Source organism: Cyanistes caeruleus, chromosome 30, assembly GCF_971803275.1.
Source record: "Cyanistes caeruleus chromosome 30, bCyaCae1.hap1.1, whole genome shotgun sequence".
NCBI lineage: Eukaryota > Metazoa > Chordata > Aves > Passeriformes > Paridae > Cyanistes > Cyanistes caeruleus.
Window position 1 is genome coordinate 101,758 of NC_141730.1, and position 26,262 is coordinate 128,019.

The window sequence follows — 26,262 nt, forward strand, 5'->3', positions numbered from 1 at the left end:
TCTAAAGGCAGGGTCTGTGTCAGCTGAGCTTCCTGTCGAAGAGATTTCACAAGAGACAGTATCCGAGCCACATACTGTTTTAGATATACATCACTTATCTCTACCCCCGCCCCAGGCTGAGAATTACAAGGATAAGGAATTCCAAACATCAATTCAAAAGGAGACAGTTGAATATCTTCCCTGGGTCTGGCCCTTATTCTTGCTAGAGCCAGTGGTAAGAGCCGCAGCCATGGCATTTTCGTTTCTATCACTAGCTTCAAAAGATGTTTTTTTATTTCTCTATTTATCCTTTCAACCTGGCCTGAGCTTTGGGGATGCCAGGGAGTGTGGAGGTTCCATTGTATCCCCAAAGCAGTCATTACTCCTTTAAGAACTTTTCCAGTAAAATGAGTTCCTCTATCTGAGTCTATCGCTTCCACCATCCCATATCTTGGGATTATTTGTTCTAAAAATACTTTAATAACTGACCCTGTAGTTGCTGAAACAGCTGGGAAGGCTTCTGGCCACCCTGTTAATTGACATACTATTACCAAAAGGTATTTAAACCTCCCCACTCGGGGCATCTCAGTAAAATCCACTTGGCACCTCTGGAAGGGACGTACAGCCCAAGGCCTCCCGCCCCTGGCCAGTTTCTTTGTAACTTTGTTATTTGTCTTAGCACAAATCAAACAACCATCAACAGCTCGTTTTGCCAGAACAAAAAGACCCACAGCAGCATACATTTTGAGGAAGGCTTCTGCTATCCCTCGGGAGCCCCAATGACTCCCTTCGTGGAGCTGTTTTAGCAGTTGGGAGGCTAAAGCTTTCGGTATCCACTGCTTACCATCTCTTGTAAACCAATTACCCCCTCTTTCTTCTGCCCCACTCTTTTTAACTATGTCTAGTTCTTCTGGTGAAAAAGACAGCTTCTCTGGCAAGGGGGCAGTTACTGGGAGCAAGGGAAGTAACTTAGAGATTTCTGGCAACAATGCAGCTTTTCGAGCTTCTTTATCAGCCAGTCTATTTCCTACTGCCTCTTCCGAGCACCCTGCCTGGTGTCCCTTGATGTGTATTATTGCTACCTTTTTTGGTAAATTCACCACCTCCAATAGGCGGGAGATTAAGTTCTCATGAGCCAACGTTTTTCCTCTGCAGGTTAATAAACCTCTCTCTTCCCACAGTTTCCCAAATGCATGTATCACACCATATGCATATTTAGAATCAGTAAAAATATTTACTGTCTTGTCTTGGTATAACTCACAAGCTCTCACGAGGGCATACAGCTCGGCCGTCTGAGCTGACCAGGTGGCCGGTAACTTCCCCCCTTCCTTTAATTGCTTTCCACTCACGACAGAGTATCCTGTAAATCGTCTTCCTTCTATCACTTTTGAAGACCCATCAATAAACACGTTTTCCCCCTCAGGCCACGGGATGTCTCTCAGATCATTCCTTGCCCTAGTTTGTAGATCTATTACTTGAATACAATCATGGAATTTTCCTTGGCTCCCTTCCTCAGGGCCATTCAAACAGGAGGCTGGGTTAAAACTTTCCTTGCTTTTAAATTCTAAATCCTCCTGTTCTAATAGACAGGATTCATACTGTAGTAACCGAGAGCTGGTCATCCACTTAGAGGCTCTCTCAGTTAACAACGCTTTAATCTGGTGTGAAACTTTAACAATCAGATAACCCCCCCTTGTCAGCTTTCGGGCCTCAGCCACCATCAGAGCTGTGGCTGCGCAGTTCTGCAGACAATGGGGCCAGCCTCTGGCCACCGGGTCTAACAGTTTCGAAAAATAGGCAACCGGTCTTTGTGTTCCCCCATGCTCCTGTACCAAAATTCCTTTTGCATGTCCCTGTGTAACATCTACATATAATTCAAATTCTTTTTCTATATCTGGAAGAGCTAGGACTGGGGCCTTAACCAATTTGTCTTTTAATTTTTTAAAACTTTGTTCTCCTTCGGGTGTCCATACCACAACATTAGGACTGTCTTGTGTTAAAAAGCCATATAAAGGTTTGGTCACAACAGAAAAGTCTTCTATCCACACTCGGCAGTATCCCACCAACCCTAAAAACTGTCGTAATTCCCTTTTTGTTTGGGGTAATGGTACTTGTAGAATTCCTTGTATTCTTTCTGGATCAATACACCGTAACCCTCCAGTTAAAATATGCCCCAAATATTTGACCTGTTTCTCAACCAACTGTGCTTTCTTTTCAGACACTCTAAGTCCTTTTTTAGCGAGAAAATTAAGCAGTTTCACAGTAGCTCTTTCAACCATCTCCTCCTGTTCCCCTGATAACAGTAAATCATCCACATACTGCAACAACTTAACTCCGGAGGGTGGAGTAAATTCTCTTAGTATTTTTTGCAAAGCTTGTCCAAACAAAACAGGTGACTCTGTATAACCCTGTGGGAGGACTGTCCAGGTCAATTGCTGTTTTACCATTTTACCTCCTTCCTCTTGTTCCCACTCAAAGGCAAAATACTGTTTACTCTCTTCTGTAATCGGACACCCCCAGAAAGCATCTTTTAAATCCAGTACTGAATAGTACTGATGTGAGGAGGGGACCTGGTTCAGGATTGTATAGGGATCCGGAACTGTGGGATGCCTTGATTTGACAATTTTATTTATTATTCTTAAATCTTGCACCATTCTGTAGGTTCCATCTGGTTTCTTAACTGGCAGGATAGGGGTGTTATAAGGAGACATGCACGGTTCCAACAGACCTGCCTTTAGCAGGGACTCAATGATAGGCTGTAACCTCTTCCTTCCCTCCCTTGAAAGAGGGTATTGTTTTTTTGACACAACTTGTCCTGGTTGCTTCAAAGTAATTTGGAGAGGCTCTATGTCTAATTTTCCATATTTCCCCGGGGCTGCCCACACTTCCGGATCTATTTCAGCATAAGCTCTCTCAGACATTTTACACAAAGATATTACAGTGCTGGACTCAGTGTCATTTTTTATAATACTGATTTGCATTCCCATTTTTGCCATCAAATCTCTCCCCAGTAAATTACAATCACAATTAGGAACAAACAGGAACTCATGCATTTCAAACTTGTCCCCCATATCTATTAACAGCGGTTGAATAAAATGCACTCGCTCATCTTTTCCGCTTACTCCTTGAATAACCAATGACCTTTTTGACAATTTCCCTCCTTTAGGTATAAAATTTAAGGTGGATCGAGAGGCACCTGTGTCTACTAGAAAACACACCTCCCCTCGATCCGGACCCACCTTAAAAGTTATCAAGGGCTCCTGAGTGGTGGGTCCCTGGTATAATGGAAGCCCCTGACATCCCTAACAATCCATTTCCATTATCCTCTGGACTTCTTCCTCTTGTGGGTCCAGCTCTTTCTGTGGGCATTCCCTTTTCCAATGCCCTTCTTTCCTGCAGATGGCACATTGGTTCCTCCCCAGCCGCTGTTTGGGTCGGTTCTCCCCTGTCGAGGGGGGAATGCCCTGGACACCTCCTTGTGGCCGACCCCGTCCCCTCTGCCCCGGGGGACCCCTTGGACCTTGTGGTTTATTCTTTTGGGGCTGCAAAAACTCTGCCATCATCTTTGCCTTAGCTCTTACTTTTTCTTCGTCCCTTCTTACATATATTTGCTGTGTTTTTCTCACCAATTCTTCTAGAGGCTTATTCTGCCACTCTTGATCTTTTTGTACTCCTTTCCTAATGTCAGGCCAAGCCTTAGTAACAAATTGTACTTTCAACAATGTGTCAAAGGCTGGTCCTTCAGGGTCCATCCCCCCATGCTTCCGCAAGGCATCCCTAATCCTCTCTAACCAATGAGAGGGGCTTTCATGTTTCTCCTGTTCTAACGACATAGCCTTAGCTATGTTGTTAGTTCTAGGAGCTGCTGATTTGATTGCCCTAATCAAATAAGCACGGTAATCACGGAGGCGAGCCAGGCTGGCCTGGTTATTTGGATCCCACTGGGGGTCCACCTGTGGGATGGCATCATCTACTGTAGGTACATTAGGTCCAGCCCCCCCCACTGCCTGTGGATGTTCATCCTCCCACAGCTGCCGAGCTTTTTGCAAAATCATTCGTTTCTCTGATGGCCCAAACAAAATCCCCAAAAGAAAATCCCAATCTTTCCAGGTATAATCTGCATTTCCCAAATATTCTTCTATCTTTTCCCCCACCCCTATGGGATCATCCAAGTATGGTGGTAATTCTTTTTTTAATCCTCTTATATCCTGGGTAGTAAGTGGTATAACTACAAACCCAAATCCTCCCCCTTGACCTCCCAAAGGGACTTGGCGGAGTGGCATTTGATGGACCCTTGTCCCTTGGGTCCAGGGGGCTTCTGATGCTCTAAATTGAGTTCCTCTTCTAGTCCTAGGGGGTGATATGATATGCTGCTCCCCCCCCCCCCCACCATTGTTATTTTCAGGTGGAGCTGTAGGAACAGCATTTCCCTGATCCTTTTGTCCTGGAAGGTGAGGATACAGGGCATCTGCAGCTGGCCCTGGGTCAGCTGGTAACACCAGAGGACAAGACGGGGGAAGGTGCTGAAAAACATCCCAGTCTTCACCGTTTTCCTCTTCCCCCCCTTTTTCCTCTTCTCCTTTTTTTCTTAACACATAGATTTCTCCTGTTGCTTGTTTAAACCATATCAATCCACATTCCCTTTCAATCCATCCTTTCCAATTCTCCTCTAGATACCTCCACAGAATTCGGCACAAATGAATTCTATCTGTTCCATAACATGGCCATATAAGTCCATTCGGCAACTTATACTCTGGCCATACATAATAACAATATTTTACCATCATCTCCATAGTGACTTCTGGGTGAATGCATAATCTGTCCCAAGATCTCAGCATTCTCCCCAAGGGACTCTCCGGGGGTATTGTGGGATCGTCATCCCTTTTGCCAGGACCCCTTCCCGGCTGTACCCTTGCAACCCTCCATGGGTGCTCTGTTTGACCTGTGCTACCCTCCATGGGTGCCCTCCCAGGTTTGCCTGTGCTACCCTCCCTGGGTGCCCTCCCAGGCTTGCTCCCCGAAGATCTCATATTACTCACCGGTGAGGTTTTCAGTGGTCCTTTCCTGTGGACTCTTCACGGACCCCCCTGGTCCGCCACTCGTCTGTCTCCTGGACAGTCTCGGGAACCCAATCGATCGCCCGGTGCTGGCCGCCACCAAGGGGAGCTGATCACCGAAACTGGGTGAGGCGCGCCTTCAGCTCCGCTCGCTGCCCGCCGCCCCGGACGGTGGAAATATCCCGGACGAGCCCCCAAAAATTGTCAGGAAAATTAATCCACGAACACCAGAGGTTTATGTCCAAAAAGGAGACAGAGGAGTCCTTTTTCTTTATTCGAATAAAGGGAGAGGCCACGGGGCATTCCCCTGGGGTCTCTCAAATTTTTGGAGGGCGCAGCCTCCTTTTTATCCTAATTCCCGGCCGCTTGTCCCTTCTCTCTTTCCCCATAGGCTGAGGTACTTGAGAGGTACAGGCTTCCCGGAACGCCTGATACCGGCGGTGATACCTTCCCCCCCCACCCCCAATGCATAATCCCTTCTTAACTTTTATGGAATTCATAGTGTTCTTTCAGTGCCTCTTTGATCTTCTACTGGAATCCATCCCATTGTTTCTGTCGTCTCTCACTGATAGCTGCATCTTATCAACTGACCCACAGCTTGTTTGTAAAGACAAACTCATCATTCCTCTCAGCAGGAAGGCAGGAAGGGAGGGAGGGAGGGAGGGAGGGAGGCAGGGAGGCAGGGAGGCAGGGAGGGAGGGAGGCAGGGAGGGAGGCAGGGAGGGAGGGAGGCAGGCAGGGAGGCAGGCAGGCAGGAAGGAAGGCAGGAAGGCAGGAAGGCAGGAAGGCAGGAAGGGAGGGAGGGAGGGAGGGAGGGAGGGAGGGAGGGAGGGAGGGAGGGAGGGAGGGAGGGAGGGAGGGAGGGAGGGAGGGAGGGAGGGAGGGAGGGAGGGAGGGAAGGAGGGAAGGAGGGAAGGAGGGAAGGAGGGAAGGAGGGAAGGAGGGAAGGAGGGAAGGGGAAGATTTTTTGGAAATTTATAACAGTATCTTCTATGTGTGAATAGTGAGGCCCTGGCAGAGGTTGCCCAGAAAAGCTGTGGCTGCCCCATTGCTGGAAGTGTCCAAGGCCAGTTTGGACAGGGCTTGTGGCAACCTTGTCTAGTGGAAAGTATCCCTGGCCATGGCAGGAGGGTTGGATGTAGAGGCTCTTTAAGGTCCCTTCCAACCCAAACCATTCTGTGATTCTATGATTTGATGAGTGGGGTGAGATGTGGTAGTTGGGAGTGTCGGGTTTTTCCACTGTGGGAGTAGAAAGGAGGGGGCAGCAGAACTGCCCCCTTGGACTGCTGGAGGACACACTTTGTCCTTTTTAGGAGATCCATTGACAGAGTCCCTTGGGAGTCAGTCCTGAAGGGAAAAGGAACCCAGGAAAGCTGGAGATGCTTTAAAAAAGAAACTTTAAAGCTCAAGGAGCTGAGTTCATGTGCCATAAGACAAGCTGGTGTGGGAAAATGACTAGACTGGTTAAAGAGAGAACTTAGGCAGGAACTCAGGGCAAAAAAGAGCATGTGTCACCTCTGGAAGAAGAGGCAGAAAACTTAGGGTATTACAAGGATGTTGTGAGGTGATATAGCAAAAAAATGAGAAGGGCCAAAGCCATACTGGAATTTAATTTGGCCAGTGCAATTAAAGTTAACAAGAAAAGTTTCTATAAATCTCTTGGCAGCAAAAGGAGGACTCACCAAAGTCTCCATCCTTTGCTGGATGCAGAGGGCAGTGCCTCGTCAGGGAGGAGGAAAAGGCTCAGTCTTTTAACACAAACCCAGCTTATATGTAAACTTGGCTCCTCCCGAGGTCTGCCAGTCAGTCCTCCGTGCCTTTTATCTTATTCATAACAGATTCTATACTTTTCATTGGTGGTGGGGGACCCTTGCCACCAAGACCAGACAGAGGGGAAACACATTAGGACCTCCAGAAGGGTGTTTCTACCTAATGTTTCTATTTATGTTTCTACCTAACCCCTGTCCCCCTCTCTCTCTCACACACACTCCTTCCTTCCTTCCTTCCTTCCTTCCTTCCTTCCTTCCTTCCTTCCTTCCTTCCTTCCTTCCTTCCTTCCTTCCTTCCTTCCTTCCTTCCTTCCTTCCTTCCTTCCTTCCTTCCTTCCTTCCTTCCTTCCTTCCTTCCTTCCTTCCTTCCTTCCTTCCTTCCTTCCTTCCTTCCTTCCTTCCTTCCTTCCTTCCTTCCTTCCTTCCCTTCCTTCCCTCCCTTCCTTCCCTCCCTTCCTTCCCTCCCTTCCTTCCCTCCCTTCCTTCCCTCCCTTCCTTCCCTCCCTTCCTTCCCTTCCCTTCCTTCCCTCCCTTCCTTCCCTCCCTTCCTTCCCTCCCTTCCTTCCCTCCCTTCCTTCCCTCCCTTCCTTCCCTCCCTTCCTTCCCTCCCTTCCTTCCCTTCCTTCCTTCCCTTCCTTCCCTTCCCTTCCCTCCCTCCCCGTCTCTCTCTCTCAGTTCCAATGCCTGTGCTAGACCAACTGATTCAGCCTTCTGTGCTGAAACATCTGATGCAAGAGCTTTAGATTTAACTACTTTATTCAGGGAAGTCACCACATATCCTGACATCTTCTCCATCGTGAACAAAGCTACTTCCATCCGTGTACAGTTCCCAGTCTGGGTTCTCTATCGGGCTGTCCTTCAAATGCAGTTGGCAATAAACTTCTTTGATTGTAAGTAATCATGTTCTGGAGTACTTTGGAGGCCAACAGAAACACAGCAGGATTAACAACAGAGGTGGTTTTGAGGGCCCATTAGTACCGCTTGGAACTTGAGCATTCAGCTGGGGACAGCCAGTGGCCCCCTCTGTACCATCTATCCCTGAGCCAATTTCCCAAATTGACAGCACCTGCTGCAGTAGCTGCAACTGCTCACAAACAGCTGAGCCATCCTTGGCATAAGAAACTAATTCAAAAGATCTCTTGGGATCTGGCAGGCCCAAACTCAGAACTGATCAGTGCTTTCCTAAGTTGTTTGAATGCAGCAGCCCAAGTATTGTCAGTCCATATAGTAAAGTCTTTGTGGACTTTAAAAGTCCATGCCAAGGTTGGACTAAATCTAAAATTACTGATCCACCTGTTGACAATGCCAAAAAAGAAAGCAATTCCCTTACAACTCATGACTCATGCTCAGTTTCCTTTGATCTGGAAGATTTTAAAACTCAGAAAGGTCACACAGTCTTCTTCATGTCTTGGCCTTCACACTAGATACCCTGTGATCACAATGCAAAAAAGTTTAACAATTCAACAGTCAGGTCACAGCACTGTTCTGCAGTTTTGGTGGCTGTCAGGATATCAACAACAAATTACAACCCTGCAGATTAAAGGTCTTCCATTCCTCTAATTCCTTTGCCAGTTATTTCCCAGAAACTTGGGGCTATTTTTAAATCCTTGTGGTAACACAATCCTCTCTGTGGATTCTCTGACTCAAATGCAAACAGCTCCTGGTTCTCATATCTTAGAGATGTGCAGAAAAAGGTGACCTTTAAATATATTACAGTGAAGCATTCCAAATTTTCTTTTATCGCAGTTAAGATTGTGTATGGGTTAGCTCCCATACTATTTTATTAATTCTGATTAAGTCTTGTATTAACACATAATCTTTACCATTAGGATTTTGTATTTTTGACTGGCAAAACTGAAGTATTATCTTTAGACTCACATTACATCAATAACCTGTACCTTAAAAACTTGTTAATGACAGGTAATAAGCCTTTTCAGCTTCTGTGTTTTAATGGATATTGGTTTTGTTTTACCAGGCCTGTGTCTGATTTTACTTTGATTTGTACAGGTTGCTCTCCTTTTGATTTTCCAGGAATCCCACTGGCCCGTACAATGCGGACTATTGCATCCTTAATTTTCTTTGGGAAAGGTTCAGCTTGGGAAGTCAGTTCCTTGTAACATAAAAAATGGAAGCTTCCATATAGTAGGCTCAGGGATTTTAATTTGAATGTCCCCTTCTTAATACTTGATCTCTGCATTCAATTTTTCCAGCAAATTTCCTCCTAATAATGGTTTTGGAGGGTTAGGCAAGTACAAAAAATGATGGATTCTCCACAGTTTTCCCCATTTGAATTTCACTGGATTGAAAAAGGGGCATATTTTACAAATCCCAGTGGCACTGACAGTTGTGACAGAATCATCACTTAACTTCTCTTGCAGGGTATTTAACACCAAATAACCAGCTCCTGTGCCTACCAAAAATTCCAGTTTTCCCTTTCCCACCATGGCTGTTACCACAGGCACAGGGTATGTTTGCAGTCATGCAGTGGTTGTTTTCACCACCACAGGCACCCAGCACTTGCCATGGTGGGTTTGGTTGGCAGTTTGTCAGACTGCCAGGCCTCCCTATACTTGTATTCCAGCCCTTGTGAGAAAATCCCTCCCTAAATAGGTTTTTTGTTGAGGAGGTCAAAAACTCTTTCATTTGATATTTCTGAGCCCAAATCCTCCTTAAATGAGTGTTTCTCAGCACCCTAAATTGGTGTTTCAGACCCCAAAATATCCATAAGTGTGTGTTTCTGAGCTTGAAATCTCTCTGAAGTGCTGTTTCTGAGTTCAAAATACCCCTAAATTGCTTTCTTTGAGACTCAGAGATCCCTAAGTTACTGTTTTGTTCTTTTTTCCCTAAGCCAAAACCCTCCTAAAATCAGTGTTCTGGAGTATAATAAATGGAATTGATTTGTGCTAACTAAATTGTAACTGTTATTAAAGTTATTATTAGAAACAATCAAGAATCAGTGTTACAAAGCAGATGTACCCCTTTGCAGATGCTACATGTCAAAATTAAGGTACAGGATGTAGTTTAGAAGATAAATGGTGTCTCAAGACCAAAATGGCCTTGAGATGAACCAAAATTAGAACGAATTTAGTCATTGGGCCTAAAGATTAGTAAATGTAAGGCTAACTAGCAGACTAACATAACACAAGGCTTAGTACACACATGCAAAGCTGTAAGGTTATCCAAAGGACAACGAGGAAGAAGAGAAGCCTTTGCCAAAAGACGCCCAAAAAAAGACTGAAAACCCCCTAGCAACAAGTGAAACACGCGCTGTGAAGAAAAGTGACGTAAAGTCAGAAAATAGGAGGAAACTTATGGGAAACATTAATGAATATGTATAAGCTTACAGTATATAAGTTTAGCTTGAAGTGCTTTGTTTCATACGTGAGGTGGGGTGAGAAGCCCCCCCATACGCCAGTTGGTTTTGCTTCTGCCTTAACCATTTGTAACCACTGGCCAATTATATTCACATATATATATAGATATATATATATCTGAATATATCTACTAAATTGTATTATTTTATTATTTTATATTCAATTTATTAAAGTATATTATCAATTAATTAAATTTGCTTGTTTGGAAATTTGAAAGTCATTTATAACATGGAGCCACAAAACCCCCCAAACTGATCTTTTTCAGCTCCAAAGCTCCTGAAACCACTGTCACGGTCCCAAAGCTGCCAAAACAGAGTTTTCAAAACTATGAAGTTCCCAAAATCCAGAGCCCTGTGGCCCCTAAGTCAAGCAGCGTGCGCTGTTTGCCATCCCGAGACTGGGGCTTCACTCCCAGTGCTCCCAGTCCCCTCCCAGAGCATCCCGGGGCCCCTGGGAGCGCTCCAGGAGCCGGGAGCGGCCGCTGGCTCTGCCCATTTCCCACCCCCAGCCCAAGGAGCCGACCCCCGGGTAGGAGCATTTTCACTTTCAGTTTCCCCGGGATTTACGGGAAATCAGTGCAAAAGCAAGAAAGGAGGTGCTGGGGGGCGGGAGGAGCCCGTGGAGGTGGATCGGGAGCGGCAGGGTGAGATATAACCGGGATACAGCGGGGAAGGAGTGACCCCCACCGCGGAGCTGCTTCTTCCCAGCCTTGCCCCAGGTAAGCGCCAGCCCCTTGCCCCCGCGTTTCCCCAGGGGCTGCTCCTTCTGCCCCCGAAATTAATGTTTCTCAGCCCAAAAGCTCCCTAAAGTGCTGGTTTGGAGCACCAAAGCTCCCTAAATGGGGGCTACAGAGCCCAAAATCTATATCTAAATCTCTCTTTCTGATCTGAAATTATTCCTGTTATAAATGAAATTAGACAACTAGGTCTATTAACAGCAGTTTAATTATATATGAATACAATTTAGTGAATTAAATGGCAATTTGGTATAAAAAATACAATTTAGTAAAAGAATACATTTTAATGAATTGATAGCAATTTGGTATAAAAGGAATACAATTTAGTAAGAGAATACAATTTATGTATGTAATTTGCCAGTAATTAGGTATAATTAAAACATAAGCAAAACTGACTGGGGTACGGAGAGTGCTTCTCACCCTACTTCACATACAAAACAAAGCAATTCAAACTAAACTTATATACTGTATGCTTATGCATATTCATTAATGCTTCCTGTAAGTTTACTCCTACTTTCAATTCTTAAAATCTACATCACTATACGGCACATGCTTCACTTGTTGCTAAGGGGTCTTCAGTCTTTCTTTCGGTGGTCTTTGGACAAAGGCTTACACTCATCCTTCTTGTCCTCTGGATAACCTTACAGGCTGTGCATGTGTACTAAGCGTTGTGTGATATAAGTAAGCATGATGTTCCACTAATTAGTCTTACATTCCCTTCCCTTCCCTTCCCTTCCCTTCCCTTCCCTTCCCTTCCCTTCCCTTCCCTTCCCTTCCCTTCCCTTCCCTTCCCTTCCCTTCCCTTCCCTTCCCTTCCCTTCCCTTCCCTTCCCTTCCCCCTCCCCATCATTTTCTTTTTCCTTCTCCCTTCTTCTCTCTTTCCCCCTTCCTTTTCTTTTTCCCCTCAAAGCTTCCACTTTGGCTCAGGATTGCAGATCTGGCCCTGCATAAAATAATTTTCCTATCTAAACCAGTTGTCAGGGCTCCTTCTAAATATGAGAGAAAGACAAAGAGAGACAGAGAAAACAAATTGTCTCTGAATGTGAGAAGTGGGGTGACCTATTCCTGGAAGCACAACTACCTTTCCATGAGTGGTGATCTCAGGTGAATGTCTGTGCTCATCAGTTATCAATAGCAGAGGTGTATTCAGGACAGTTCCACATGCACATCATCTATTCATTGTTACCCTTTAAGAAGCCATCACTCTATTGCTCTGCTTTCAGGAGAAAACCCCTCAAATATTGAGTGTTTCATGCCATTTATATGCTTTCCCTCCTTTCAGACCAGAGGAAGGAAGGAGGAAAGAAAAATAGGAAAAGGAGGAGGAAGGAAAATAGGAAAAGGTAGTGTGAGGAAATAGAGCAGGGTTCAGTCCTGGGAAAGGTCCCTGGTATTTCCTGTCTGACTCCTTCAGTTCTGGGACAGCCACCAGCCCTGGGGCTGTGACTTCTCTTGGGTGCCTGCTGGCATTTCTCTATTTACAGTAATCAGTGGAGCTCTTTTCTTCACATGGCTCTGTACTCCCCTCGAACACCAGAAAAGCTTTCTTGACATGCAGCAGCTTTTGGCAAAGGGTTCCTTAATTCAGTCCAGGTCCTCCTCCTTCTGTGGAACATGGACCTGGGCAAAGAACAAAAAGAGCTGAGCCCTGAGCAGGCCTTTCCTCACTCCTGAGCAGTCCCTGTTTTTGCCTTCACCTGTCATTGCTGCTCTGATGAATGCAATCAGAAGGGACAGGCAGAGTTGTTGGGTCAGCAAGGCTCTGCTTTCTGCAGCAGCTGTGCAGAAGGGGGTGTTAAGGAAACTTCCTGGTCTGACCATTCCTGAGGCTCTCTGGCCAGCACACTCCCACCACCAGAGAGGTTTGATGCTGGGACCAGAGCCCCTCCACAGCAGTGGCTCCAGTGCCCCAATGGGCCCTGCTGGACTCCCCACACCCTCCACTCTCATACTCAGCCCCTGTATCCTCCCTGGTTCAGCTCAGGTTTCCCACAGCAGTCTCAGATGTCTGAGTCCATAAAGCCATTTATTCCCAGCACAATTACACAGGAACAGCCTGAGCTGTTCCTCCAACAAAGGAATCCCTCAGTTTTATTTCCTCACAGTCTGCGTGCCTGAGGCCCAAGTCTGGCTCTTCGTCCCAAGCCCTCAGCTCCTGCTGGGTCTCTCAGTGTCCCTTCTCCATCCGTGCCACCACTCTTGGTGCCCTTTGCTGTGCTTTGTTGGCAGTTCATGGGCTTTTGTCTCGGGCTCCCACCTGGAGCTCAATTTGCAGCTGCCCCCAGCCACCTGCACCAGGTGTGTTCACAGCCAGGAGGAGGGGAGAGTGGGAGTGAGGTTGTTTTGGTTTTGTCATTGTTACTTGGCTTTCTGCTCTATTGGGAATTGCTGAGAAAGGAAAGCAATTGTCTCCAAGTTGAGTCTGGTTTGCCCATGATGGCAACTGGTGAGGGATGTCCCAGGCTTTATGTGAGCTCGTCAGTTGTATTTTTTCCTCCTGTCTAATTGAGGAAGGGAAGTGAGAGAAGTTTGGTGGGCATCTGGCAACCAGCCAAGGTCACCACTGTCTTTTCTCCATATATTTCTTCATAGCTAGTCAGGATAACCTCCAGGATTTGAGTCTGAAGGAATGGAAAATGGTCCCTTTCCTCTGAGGAAAATTGTGGCTGGGGTTGAACACTGGATTCTGCACTCTGCAAAAGCAGAAGGTCTTCATTTTGACCAAGGAAGATGATGTGTGCGTCTGTGAGAATTCTTAAAGCCCCAGAGCAGACAAGATGGGTTAGGGACCAGCTGGAAGTACAACAGAACATCTTAACAACTGTGTTTTCTTCTCTAGTCCTTGCCTACCACAAAGATTTTTCCCCTCTTTTCCCTTGCATTACAGAGTTAATCTTGAAAAATGGACACAGGTAACAAGAAACGAGGTCATGGCGAATTTTTTTGCTAAGAGTTATATTACTTATTTTTAGACAGTGATGCAAGGGAAAATAGGTAATTTTAAAAACCTTGAGTAAATCAGAGGTTTGAGTAGTATAAGGGACATACATGTCCCAGAAAAGCTCTTTAATGCATTCTGAAAATCCTTAGGGAAATATCGTAGTGAAGTTTCTGCTTTTTCTTTTTTTTTTTTTTTTCATGTGAACCAGTGGCTAGAAGAAATGAGCCGGTTGAGGTGGGTCCCAGGAGGCATAACTAAGACCATAAGTAAGTGTGGACTTATGTATCCCATTCCTCTTGGCTGTGGGCATCCTCGGGAGCCCTTGGGATGCGAGGTGTTATTCCCGAGAGAAGAGAGGCCAGTGGAAGTCTCTCCCCTGAGCATGTTATCTGCAGAACCCCTTCCAGAGCACAGCAGAAAGCCTGGCCTTTGGGGTGGGACCATTTTGATCAGAGGGGTGACCTTATTTGATAAGAGACACACCCTGCTCTAGCAGGGGTTATTGATGAGCAAGGCTTTGAGGGTCAGGCTGAAATGAATGTGCAAAGGGACAGAACAGGGACCTGGGAGGTCCCTCTCCACTCCCGTGGGGTGAGGCTGAAGAGCCTCACCCTCTTGTGGTGGCTGTGCTCTGGTGGGACCTGTGTGGTGCCTAGGTTCTGTGGCAGCTGAGGCAGCTTCCTGGCCCAGGAGAGCCTCAGTGGGCCCCGAGGGTCAGAAACCCCCCCCAGCACTGCTGTGGGGCTCCTGGTCCACAGGAACTCATGGCTCCTGGGCCAGCAGCAGGATGTGTTCTGCCCCTAAACCTGCTCAGTGCAATCCTGGAGTTTCTTAGGGAAAGGCCCTTGTTAAAAATCCTCTTTTTCTTCTTGATTTTATTTTCATATGTACCTGATGTCCAGTAACAACGGTCGTTGGCTATGGGGTTGAGAAACTCGTAGAAATGATGTTCGAAGAATCAAGTAAGTGTGCTGAATGCCATTCCTCTTGTCTGTGGTCATCCTTGGGAACTCTTGGGATGTGATGTGTTATCCCTGAGAGAAGTGAGGCCAGTGGAGGTCTCTTCCCTGAGCACACTGCCTGCAGAACCCCTTAAAGAGCAGAAGGCCTGGCCTTTGGGGTAGGATCAGTTTGGTCAGAGAGGTGACCTTCTTTGACCAGAGACACATCCTACTCAAGCAGGAGGTATTGCTGAGCAATTGGTAATGATTTCAAAAGCATAGCACATCCCTTCTGGGATTTCCTTTCCTCTCTCTGAACACTAAAGGAGGAATCTCACCCTGGGCTTAGCTACAGGGATGAATGGCAGAAGCCTTTCTGTGCAGGTGAGTCCTTTGCCCCACTACCTGGAAACTAAACCCTGCCAAGCAGGAAGGAGATACAGAAGTGCATGAGGGCCCAGTGCAGTCAGATCAAACAATCCCACCTGTTTGGAAATTCCCATTTCCAAAGGCCTCCAGCCAGTCCTTTGTTATATTGCCCATCCCCATGCAGATGCCCAGGACTCCATGCTCCCTGGGTGCAGGGGATGTCCCAGCAACTGGCTTTTCCCAGCACAGACCAGGATAGCCTGGAGGAGAGGAAACCAAAAACCAACCTGTAGGAAGACCCAAGAAGAGACCCTTAAGAAGAGACTTTAAAATAGAGGATTTGATCATCCTTAGGCAGGATGGGTGGTCTCTCCTTCAAACAAGCAGTGTCAGTTTCCCAGTGACACCAATCTTTTTCTACAGGAAGGAGAAAGGAGAAGAAGACCACAAAAGTCCTGGAATGTAAGATAGATGAAGCCTTCCAGGAGCTCAGAGAAAAAATTGAAGCCGTAAAGAAATATTTCAAAGAATTGCAGGAGTCCAGACAGAAGGAGCATCAGCTCCTCAGAGCAGAGCTGGAGAAGAACCAAGGTGAGCAGGGCGATTGCCAAGCAGACACTCATCCATCTGAAGGCAGAAGCTGCTCTACAGGCCAACCACTCTGTGAGCTCATCCTGCTCATTTCCTCAGAGGGGACATGGAGGGACAATCCTCCCATGGGGAACAGCTTCTGTGATCCATGGCACTGAAACACCTCCATGCTGAAGTGACCACCTCTGCAGGTGCAGGTGGTCAAAGTCCCTCTTCTGTCCCTCATCTTTGCAGAGGGTGTGTGCTGGGAGTTCTCTCATTGCCTGATACTTGCTAAGGTTCCCCCTTGAAGTGTTGACCCCATCTCTCTCCATTTCCCCACTGCCCTTCTCCTGCTGCCCCACTGCTGGTCCTGTGCTGGGGCACATGTGAGATCAGCCTTGTTTCCCTATTGATGATCAGCAGGAAGAGGAGCTTCCCTGAGCAGAGCCTGGACGTGCCTGTGAGCGCAGGGCCTGTGCAGAGCAGCTGTGCCTGCAGGAGCTGGTGCTGGGAAAGGGAAGGAGTCAGCTGGGGCAGACTCCAGTGTGGGCCTGGCTGGCCCCAGACTGTGCCCCAGGGCCTGGCTCAGGCACAGTGTGTTGGGAACAGCCTCTTGCCCCCAGGGCAGGGAAAGCTGAAGAATAATCGGCCTTCCCTGGCCATGGGTCCTGTTCTTGCTCCAGCTGCAAACAGCAAAACCACAGCCAGGAGCCGCCAAGAAGAGTCCAGGGAAACTCCTGGAATTCCTGCTGGCTCAAGCCATTGTGGGTTTGAAAATAAGCCTGTGGCCATCTTTTTAAAGGTGGAAGCCTGTTTATTGAGCTACAGAAAGCACAAATGAGAGGTTGAAAAGGGATGAAAATTTGTTCTGAGTTTCTTGGGCCCTCCCTGCTAAAAGTCTGAGGGTAAAGGGAAAACCATTTCCAGATTGTGCCTTCATGTGGCCAAACAGAATTCCTGTGAGGTGAGGATTCCTAATGGGGAATGAGGAAGGGAAAAACCACCCACAGAAGAGCCCCGAGGACAGAGTCTCTGCCAGGGAGGCTAAATCCAGAGCCTTTGGGCATTCTTGTGTCAGATAGATGTGTTGGGAAGGATGAGAATTTAACAGAAAAGTTTTATGGATGTGAATGCTTAGCAGAAGGTTCTCTAGAAACTTATCAAAGCAAGCTTTGATATATAAAAAGATGTTTTTAGAGATGGTTGTTGCTGAAACAGCTGAGAAGAACAAAGGTTTAGTCAAGTTGGAAGGTTTAGAGCAAAGGTTTAGCCAGTTAGAAGGAAGTTTCATGGCTAAAGTCCAACAGGCTAAGTGGTATTCAAAGTGTGTTTGCTACCAAGAAAAATACATAGACAGACAGGAAGATGTTTTTCACCAAAGCAAAAAGAATTTTCCACTGCAAAACAAGTTTTAAAGTTTCATGTGTAATTACTAACTCAGATGATTAGTTAGTCACTAACATAGTATGGTAATTTTAGCAGTTTTGATAGGATATATGTAAATGTAAAGGTATTGTGTGTGATGCTGCTTGGTTGTTACTTAATAATATGCACAGAAAAAGAAAGAGATATAATGCACTGTAACCAGAACCAAGGGGGCTTCAGGACACATGGCTTGCCTATAGCCAGCAGTTGTAGGCTGACCCACGACCCCCTGCTGTAACCTAAGCTATGGAATAAACAGCATTAGAAAGAAAAGCCATCTGAAGTTCCCATCTCTCCATCGGCTCTTACATAGCTGGTCTCCTGCTCAAGGAAATCAAAGATTAGTGACGTCTTTCTTTCTTCACAGGAAAGAAGGAGGAGAACTTTGCAAGGGTCCTGTTATCTAGGGCGGAGAAAGAAATCCAGGTATTCTCCCAGAGAATTAAAACTCTGCAAAAAGATGTACAAGAATGGCCAGAGACCACAATGTATGAGCTTGAGCTTCTCAGAGCAGAGCTGGAGAAGAACCAAGGTGAGCAGGGCGATTGCCAAGCAGACACTCATCCATCTGAAGGCAGAAGCTGCTCTACAGGCCAACCACTCTGTGAGCTCATCCTGCTCATTTCCTCAGAGGGGACATGGAGGGGCAATCCTCCCATGGGGAACAGCTTCTGTGATCCATGGCACTGAAACACCTCCATGCTGAAGTGACCACCTCTGCAGGTGCAGGTGGTCAAAGTCCCTCTTCTGTCCCTCATCTTTGCAGAGGGTGTGTGCTGGGAGTTCTCTCATTGCCTGATATTTGCTAAGGTTCCCCCTTGAAGTGCTGACCCCATCTCTCTCCATTTCCCCACTGCCCTTCTCCTGCTGCCCCACTGCTGGTCCTGTGCTGGGGCACATGTGAGATCAGCCTTGTTTCCCTATTGATGATCAGCAGGAAGAGGAGCTTCCCTGAGCAGAGCCTGGACGTGTCTGTGAGCACAGAGACCCTCTGGCAGGGCCATTAAACCAGAGTTTTGGTATCCTTGTGCCAGATAGCTTGTCTCCCCCTCAAGGAGGAATCATTTGTGACTCAATGGCATTATTCTTTCTTCACAGGAAAGGAAGAGAAGGAAATTTCAAGGGCCCTGTTATCCAGGTTGATTTGGAAATTCAAGCAGCTCTTAAAAAAAATTGAAACTTTGGAAGAAGATTTAGAGGAATTGCTGAAGTCATCACAGCATGAGTTTCAGCTTCTCGGAGCAGACCAGAAGTAACAAGGTGAGCAGGGGCATGGCCAAGCAGGCTTCCATATCTCTGAAGGCAAAAGCTGCTCTACAGGCCAACCATCCTGTGAGCTCATCCTGCTCAGCTCCTCAAAGGGCATGGGGAGGGACAGTCCTTACCTGGACTGAACCTGGGTAGAGGCCCAAAGAAGCTGACTTTAGTCATGGGATGCACCACCACAATTCATCCTGTGAGTAAAGTCAGCTTTTCTGAGCCTCTCAGCTTTTGTGATCCTTGGCATGGAAACTTCTCCATGCTGAAGTGTTCTCTGCAGGTTCTCCTGATCTCTGCAAGGCCCCTCTTGGCTTTCTTGTCTTTGAATAGTGTGTGTAGGTATGCATGTATACCACGTGACATGTGGTAAAGGTGTCTAAATCCTCCTGCCCACTCACCTTCCTCTTGACAGAGTGTTGTCTGCCACAGCCTGCAGATGCTGTCTGGGGAGATGGAGAGAGATGATCCCTGCTCTCCATCCTGCCCCCCAGCTCTTTGCCAAACTCTGAGGAACACCCACAGGGCCTGTGCCCTTTCCTCAGCCATCCAAACCAGCTGAAAGAACCTAGTGAGGAATAAGCCCAGTCACCCATCCAGGCTCAGGGCTGACCTTCTGCAAAGGGAGTCTGTGGAGAAGGACCTGCGGGTTCTGCCGGATGAAGAGCTGTCCAAGAATCAGCAATGTCTCTTTGTGGCCAAGGTACCCAATGGCTGCCTGGGCTGCCTTAGGAGGGGCTTTGCCAACCTCCAAGGGAGGGGCAGCCCTGGTATCTGGAGCTCTGTGTCCCATGCTGGGTTCCTCAGCACAAGAGAAACCTGGAGCTCTTGGGAAGGGCCCAACTGAGGAACTACAAAGCTGATCAGAGGCCTGGAGCATCTCTCTGGTGAGGAGAGGCTGAGGGAGCTGGGCCTGTTTGGTCTGGAGAAGAAAAAGCTAAGAGGGGATCTCATCAATGGACAGAAGTGTTTGAAGGATGGGTGTCAGGAGGATGGAGCTGGGATCTTCTTGGTGGTGCTGAGTAATGGGGTGAGAGGCAATAGGCAGAAACACAGGAATTTCCACCTAAACACAAGCAAGACCTTCATTATTGTGAGGGTGACTCAGCAGTGGGACCAGTTCTGAGACAGATTGTGGAGACCCCTTCTTTGGAGAAATTCAAAAGGCAACTAGACATAAATCTGACTAATGGTCTCTGGGAGACCCTGTTTGAGTGGGAGTTTGGACTAGAAGACCTCAAGTGGTCCCTTCCAATCTAACCCATTTGGTGGTTTGTGAGGGTAGGAGCTTTTTATTCCTCTCTCCTCTCCCATGACCAGACCTAAGGGAACAGCTGCAGCTGTGCCAGGGTAGGACTGGGTATCAGGAAAAGGTTCTTCCCCCAGAGGCTGCTGAGGCACTGAACAGGCTCCCTGGGGTTGGTCATGGCCCCAAGGCTGCCAGAGCTCCAGGAGCATTTGGACAACACCCCCAGGCACAGGATGGGATTATTGGGGTGTCCTAGGTAGAGCCAGGAGCTGGAATCAGTGATCCCTATGTGTCCCTTGCAGGTCAGGGTATTCCATGATTCTGTGATTCTTTCCAGAGCCCATGTGCCCTTGAACCTTGGGAAGTGGATGCTTCAGGGAGAGAAGACAATAGGATTGGGAGAGCCCCAGAGGAAGAGCATAAGGAAATCTTGGGCTTAGGCCCTGGGCAAGGCCTTGTCCCTGTCCTCTGGCTCAGGAGTGCTCAGTCTGCCCTGGTGTGGCTTCTGTCAACTCCAGCTTGCTATGAACAGTGTCTCTTTCCCTGGACAAAGCATCTCAGGACTTTGATCATTCATACTCCACTATGCTTTGGGCTTTGGGCTCTTTGGCAGGGAAAGGAGATCAGAGACTTCTTGGTCTTTTTGAAGTGTAAAGGCCCAGTGTCGTTACTGGTTCAAGGTGTTCCCTCAGGGCAGACAAGGTCACTGTCCCAGTGATGCTGATCCTTCCTCTCAGGAAGGACAGTGGAACCTGCCAAGTGTCCCCATGGGCAACTGGTGCAGGAAAGTGGCCTTTCTTCCCTGGGAACTCCTTCTCTGTGAAAGCCCATCTCCTTTTTAGTCCATGGTCTGGCCATTCTCCTGGCCTCTCTTTCCCATGTGAAAATTAAGGAGAGGCTGAATTCATCTCTCAGCAGCTTTTAGTCCTCTCACCTCAGAGAAGTTTGAGCCAGAAGCCCCATGTCTGGAAAACAAAATTATGACACACCCTGATTTGCTGTTTCCTTTTGGAGCCATGAGAACAAAACTAAATAAGAGAACGGAGTGAAGAGCAGGGGAGTGTGAGGGTGGTCTCAGAGCAGATAGTTGGTGGACTGTCTTTTGATCCCCTTCCAGTGTGTATTGGGTGACACATCCTGAGAAGAATCAAACCCTGGAAATTACTGTGGACAATGAACAGATTTTAATGAAATTTAATGAAAATATTGCAGTGGGGAAGTTTCAGTTGGGCATCAGGAAACAGTCAAGGAGCTGCTGGGCTGTGGTGGGGAAGGTGTATCCCTACAGCAGATGGGACCAGTGAAGAGCCCTGCAGCTAAAGACACTCCCACTGCATGGCAAACCAGAGGAATCTCCTGCAGGGAAATTCATCTCCCTTGTTCCCTATCCCTTCTACTCTGCCACCAGCACGGCATCTTTCTCCTCAAGAATGCCTGCCTAGATTTCAGGCCTGGTTGGAGTTCCTGCTGGTGAACCCACAAGTATCTCAGTGCCTCAGGCTTTGCTTCCTTTGCAGGATGGCCCAGGGCTCCTGGGTGCTTCCCAGCTTGGAGAAGCAGTGTTTCACTTCAGGAGAACATCAGTTTGGGCAGAGGCTTGGGCATACTCAGGTCTGAGCACACTCAGGAAGCCTTGGAAAATCCATTCATTGTCTGCTTTTCTCTTTTTCCCAGAGAGATTTTAGAAATACAGCTCTGCAGCTCATCCCTATGCTATTGAGGAAGCACAGGGAAGATGATGGAGGCAAGTCTTGAGTGCAGGTCTGGAAAATACATTCCACCCCTCAGAGAGCTGTTTTTGAGAAGAACATGTTCAGGAAAGGCTGATTTGATGACTTTTTCATTGCCACATACTGCCCAAGGCCCTGCCTGTGCTTGTCAGGAGCCCTCACAGCTCTGGGCAGCAGGGGCAGCCAGCTTGCACTGCCTCTTCAGCCCCAGCTCTGACTCCTGTTTTGGCCTCTTGGGCCTCTCAGGAAAAGTATCTGCAGTTCATCTTGCTCCAGGTTGACTGAAGCAGCTGGTTCTTCTTTCAGTCTGAGCTGAGCTAGAGGCCTTTAGCTGATGCCATTGCACCTTCCTCAAGTCCTGCCAGGGATGAACCCTTTCCTGATGAGAGTGGAAATGTGAGGCAAGAAACGATCCCTTATCCTTGTGGCAGTGTGTATCACTTTTGCTCTCTAATCCATGTGGAAGCATTATCTTGGACTGGTGCTGTCCTATTACTGAGGAGTAACTGCTTAAAACTTGAAAATCACCTTCAGACTTTGCAAGGAGTTGGTCCTGACAGCTGTTGTGGTTTAATCCCCTCCAGCAGCCAAGCCTGCGTGGGGCCTACTTGGGGCCGCTCACTGACTCGCCCACCAGCAGGATCAGGGGGAGAATTGAAAGGGTGAAAGTGAGAAGAAAACTCGTGGGTTGAGGTAAAGGCAGTTTAGTAGGGACAGCAAAAGTCGAGCACACAAGCAAAGTGTGGCAAAGCAGAACACCCATTCCCATGGGCTGGCAGTTGCTCAGCACCTCCAGGAGAGCAGGGCCCCATCCCATGGAACGGTGACTTGGGAAGGCAAACACCATCACTCCAAATGTCCCCCACTTTCCCTACTGAGCATAATGTCATAGTCTGGGACATTCCTTGGGTCAGCTGGGGTCATCTGTCCCAGCTGTGTCCCCTCCCAACCTCCCATGGACCCCCCAGCCCCAATGTGACTGAGTGAAAAGGAAAGGGCCTTGGCTCTATGTGGCCACTGCTCAGCAATAACAAAAGCATCTCCATTATCATCCCTGTGTTCAGCACAAATCTCAAAGACAGCCCCATACCAGATACTGGGAAGACAATCCAGACCAAACCAGCCCACCGGACACAAGCAGTCCTGGAACTGCCTTCTCCAAGGGATAGAGGAGACAGTGAGGAGTGTGCCAACCACAGGGCCTTGCTGTTCTGCTGACTAAAGTGCCTGTACAGGGGGCATCAGAACCAGCTGCCCTTGGCTACAGCACAACAAGCCCGGCTTTTTTATGAGTAACATTTTGCTTCCCTGGGTCCCCCCAGTATCCACTTGGCCCTCCCAGGTGAGGGCAGGGGATTGGTGATTGAGGAGGGAAAGCTCTGTTGTGTCCCCCTGTGCAGTGGTTCAGTACACAAAGAGGAGACATGGGTTTGCTGCAAATCTTGCACAACCTGGAGCTGCAGATCATGCCCATGTGTGTCACAGGTGGAACAGGAGAGTCCAGGGCTGCAGGACCACCCTGTGGGGGTTGCAGTGGGAGAAGAGGGTCAGATTTGGTGCAGCCTGTGCACATCCTTGGGATGAAATGGACACAGTTCAGAGCTTGGTTGCGAGTTACTGCACAGCACAGATGAACGGAGAGCAAAGGCAGGGTGAGAAAGGGTGTCCAGTGTTGTAACAATTGCCATCACAACCTGAAAGCACTGTGGGAGCGAGCTTTCACTAGAAATAGCCTTGACTTCCATCCCCTCAGCTCCAGAGAGGTCCCGTCTGATCCTGATCTTATTTGGTGGTTTTGGAGTATGTCCTCACATGTTGCTGTATTGCACCTCCTGTATCTCAGCTTGTTCTATTATTTGATAAGCCCTATTGTAAAAAGCTACCAAAAAATAAAAAAAATAAAAAAAATTCCACATATTTACTGGGAATTTCTTGTGTCACAGCTTGTGCCTGTTGCCTTTTGTCCAATCAAGGTCCATCTCCAAGAAGATATCAAATGGAGAGAGAGATGTAGCAAGGCCACTGAGCCCCAAACTGGTCCCCAAGTCTTACAGACATTGTTACCTTGGCATGTGGTGGAGTCTCCATCCCTGGAGATATTCAAAACTTACCCGATGAGATTCTGGCCAATCAGCTCCAAATGTCCCTGCTTGAGCAGGGGGCTGGACCAGATGATCTCTGGAGATCCCTTCCAACCTCAATTAATCTCTGTTATTCTGTGGAGGGCATGAGACATCTGAAAAGGTTCAGAATTTATGAAGTCATGTGGAACTTTATCTGTACCCAGTTCCTGTGTATGTTTAATTTTCACTTCCTCTTGGCTGTTCAATCTTTTGCAGGCATGGTTATAGGAAAGTGCATAAGAAGACAAGTGGTGCAATACAGACACACAGACAACTTCTGCATGGATGAAATACTGATCACTGAGCAAAATGGAAGTCTGGAATAAATTCACAAGTTTTTTGAGAAATAATTATAATGTATTGTCTCTATCACTTTATTTCATACTTCTGGTTGTGGTTGAAGAAATGATGGACCTGGAATGGAAAGGTCCTCAGAAAAGTCATTAAAGAAGTTGTATGTTGCTTCCTACTTTTTCCATCCAGCCTTCATTACATTTTTCCTGAGCTTGACCTCCCACCCTGCCTGCATTTCCAGGGCTCACTGTGTGGGGAAATGCTCATGCTGCAGGAAGAGTGAGATAATTTTTAGGGCATTCACCTCCTGTGCTTTTGTTTCTAATCCTCCTGTGTCATGGCAGATACATTGACTGTGTGGTACCAACAAAAGATGGAAACAGCAGCCAAAAGTCACCTAAAGCAGAGCAGCTGCAAGACCCAGCAAGTTCTACACCAAATCTCAGGGAAGAGTCCTGGGAATCTTGGACTTTGAATATTCTAACATTTCGTGTGTATAAAGAATCTGGGATGCACTGCAGTATGGGAATAATTTCATCTGGAGAATGAAGTGTTCAGTTGCAGTTATGATTTTTATGTTATATGTTTACTACATTCACATTACCCATCTTCTTTTCTGCTTCTGTTTTTAATAAATGTATATCAACACAAGTTTATATTTAGCATGTTCCTTTTGAGGCTGAAATCTGAACTATGAATGTCTTGCTCCAGGGTAACTCTGGAAACTTACACATGTGTTTTGTGTCTGGTTCTTAAAGCAAGATTTCTGAATATAAGAAATAAGATAATACACTGAAAAGAGAGAGAGAGAGAGGCTGCTATTCCTTCTTCCAGTGAGTCTATGTCTTGCCATCAGTTCCAGCTAACCATAGCAGGAGCAAGGAATATATTTCAGAATAACTATGTGACCTAAAGGAAGGGCTTTAATAAAAGCGCTCCTCTCATGCAGGTGCAGAACATCTTTAGGAACACTTTGTTCTAGTCCTGTTACCTGGACAATCCTGACTGTTCCGGTGTTTCTTTTGCATAAAACAAGGAAGAATTAAGCCAAGAAGGAAGAAGTGTCTTCAGGCTTAAAGGGCAGAAGTGTCAGCTGTTCCTTGCTGAACATTGTGCTGGTTTGCCTGTTCCCAGGGGCAAGGAATGAACAGGGGTCTCATGACTATAAAACTTGGTGAGCCCAAGACAGGTGTCTGTGTCTGCATCACCATCGAGGATGAGTGATACATTCAGGTGCTCTGTTTCTCCTCAGGTCTGGGAGGTTCAGCAGCAGCGTTTTGGAAAGAAAAAACAGGTCCAGCCTGTTGCTCTAAAGAGGAGAAATAGGGAATGAGCATTACCCAGCTGCAGGCACTTCTAGTCTCTGGTTCAGAATTGGAAATTCAATTCCACTGTGGGTTTTTCACACCAACAGAGCTCTACCACTTCATTCAGGAATTTGGAGGCTACTGCTGTTCTTTCAAAATGTACTATTGATGAAATCCTACAGGACAGAGGAGGATCACTGAGCTTCCAAAGCTGTTCTTCACAGAGAAAGTCCATGGGCAAGGGTCAGTGGGCTCCATGGCCAGGCATGGCCACATCTGTGATGGAGCCAAAGCACCTGTAACTCAGCTCAGTCAGGGACACAAGGTGTTGCAAAGATAAAAAATGTAAATGGAATGTAAATTGAGCTCCTGAAGCTAAAATGGAGTTTCAGGGTATCTGGATGGAGCCAAGGTACCAGTTGCTCTGTGAGGATGACTAAAGACAGGTGGCCAACGGCACAGTCTCCTGGGCACAAAAGCTGAGAGCAGCAAGGGAGGGAAAATTGTTCTCACTCATTTTTCTAATCACATGAAAAAAAGAGTATTATCCAAAAGTTGGTAACACCTAAACACTGTTCCTTGCAATCTTCTCCTGGGCATAGTGAACAAGAATGGTTTTGTTTGTGCCCTGTTCTGGTCATTTGAACCCAGAGACTCAGAAATCAATGTCACACCAGAAGCAACCCAACAAGGTACTGGGGAAGCTTCTCCAAGGAGCTACAGAACTTGAGATTAATGATGATAAGGTCAAGTGCCTGTGGGTAAGGATCAGGGGGAAAGCCAACAAGGCTGATATCTGTTGCATCAGGCCAGAGCTTCTCTGGCTCTATCACTTCAGCCTGTGACAGGAGTGGGTCACGCCCCAGGAGCAGGATGACCCCAGGTGTGACTAGAGCACTTGCTCTACAGCTTTTTGGCTGTCAGACTGCACTCTGAGGAGGCAAGGACGAGAGAGAGGTCTTTTGCACGGGATAATAGAGAATTATTGCTCTGGGCAATCTTGCGAGCAAAAGACAGAAAATGTGAGTGTGCAACAGCTGAAATAGGGAGGCGGTTCAAAGGGAGGGTACAAAGCATCAGCTAATCAGAGATGTCCTGGGGAGGGTAGAAGGCAGGGTTCACAAAATCATCATCCAAT

The 26,262-nt window shown here is 47.2% G+C and overlaps 1 protein-coding gene across 3 annotated transcripts; it reads left to right on the top strand.

The window, feature by feature from the left end:
* Nucleotides 1–10,601: 10,601 nt before the first annotated feature.
* Nucleotides 10,602–24,468, top strand: LOC147648763 (uncharacterized). 3 transcript variants are annotated; one of them, XM_086865946.1, is made up of 7 exons: nucleotides 10,602–10,897; nucleotides 14,065–14,122; nucleotides 14,759–14,818; nucleotides 15,590–15,757; nucleotides 17,532–17,696; nucleotides 18,263–18,424; nucleotides 23,740–24,468. In XM_086865946.1, the coding sequence occupies exons 2-6, from the start codon at nucleotides 14,077–14,079 to the stop codon at nucleotides 18,418–18,420; spliced, it is 597 nt and encodes a 198-aa protein (XP_086722072.1). In that variant the 5' UTR covers nucleotides 10,602–10,897; nucleotides 14,065–14,076; the 3' UTR covers nucleotides 18,421–18,424; nucleotides 23,740–24,468. The 3 variants fall into 3 exon arrangements, with proteins under 3 accessions (XP_086722072.1, XP_086722073.1, XP_086722075.1); XM_086865947.1 differs by having other exon boundaries at nucleotides 10,613–10,897; nucleotides 24,162–24,468; XM_086865949.1 differs by lacking the exon at nucleotides 23,740–24,468 and adding an exon at nucleotides 21,345–22,795 and having other exon boundaries at nucleotides 10,613–10,897.
* Nucleotides 24,469–26,262: the final 1,794 nt, after the last annotated feature.

What these genes read in the sequence shown, in the direction of transcription:
- LOC147648763 (XM_086865946.1), top strand. Translation starts at nt 14,077, where the DNA reads ATGAGCCGGTTGAGGTGGGTCCCAGGAGGCATAACTAAGACCATAA. An exon ending in AGGCATAACTAAGACCATAA is followed by an intron (nt 14,123 to 14,758) that starts GTAAGTGTGGAC and finishes CCTGATGTCCAG; the next exon opens with TAACAACGGTCGTTGGCTAT. An exon ending in AGAGCTGGAGAAGAACCAAG is followed by an intron (nt 17,697 to 18,262) that starts GTGAGCAGGGCG and finishes CTTTCTTCACAG; the next exon opens with GAAAGGAAGAGAAGGAAATT.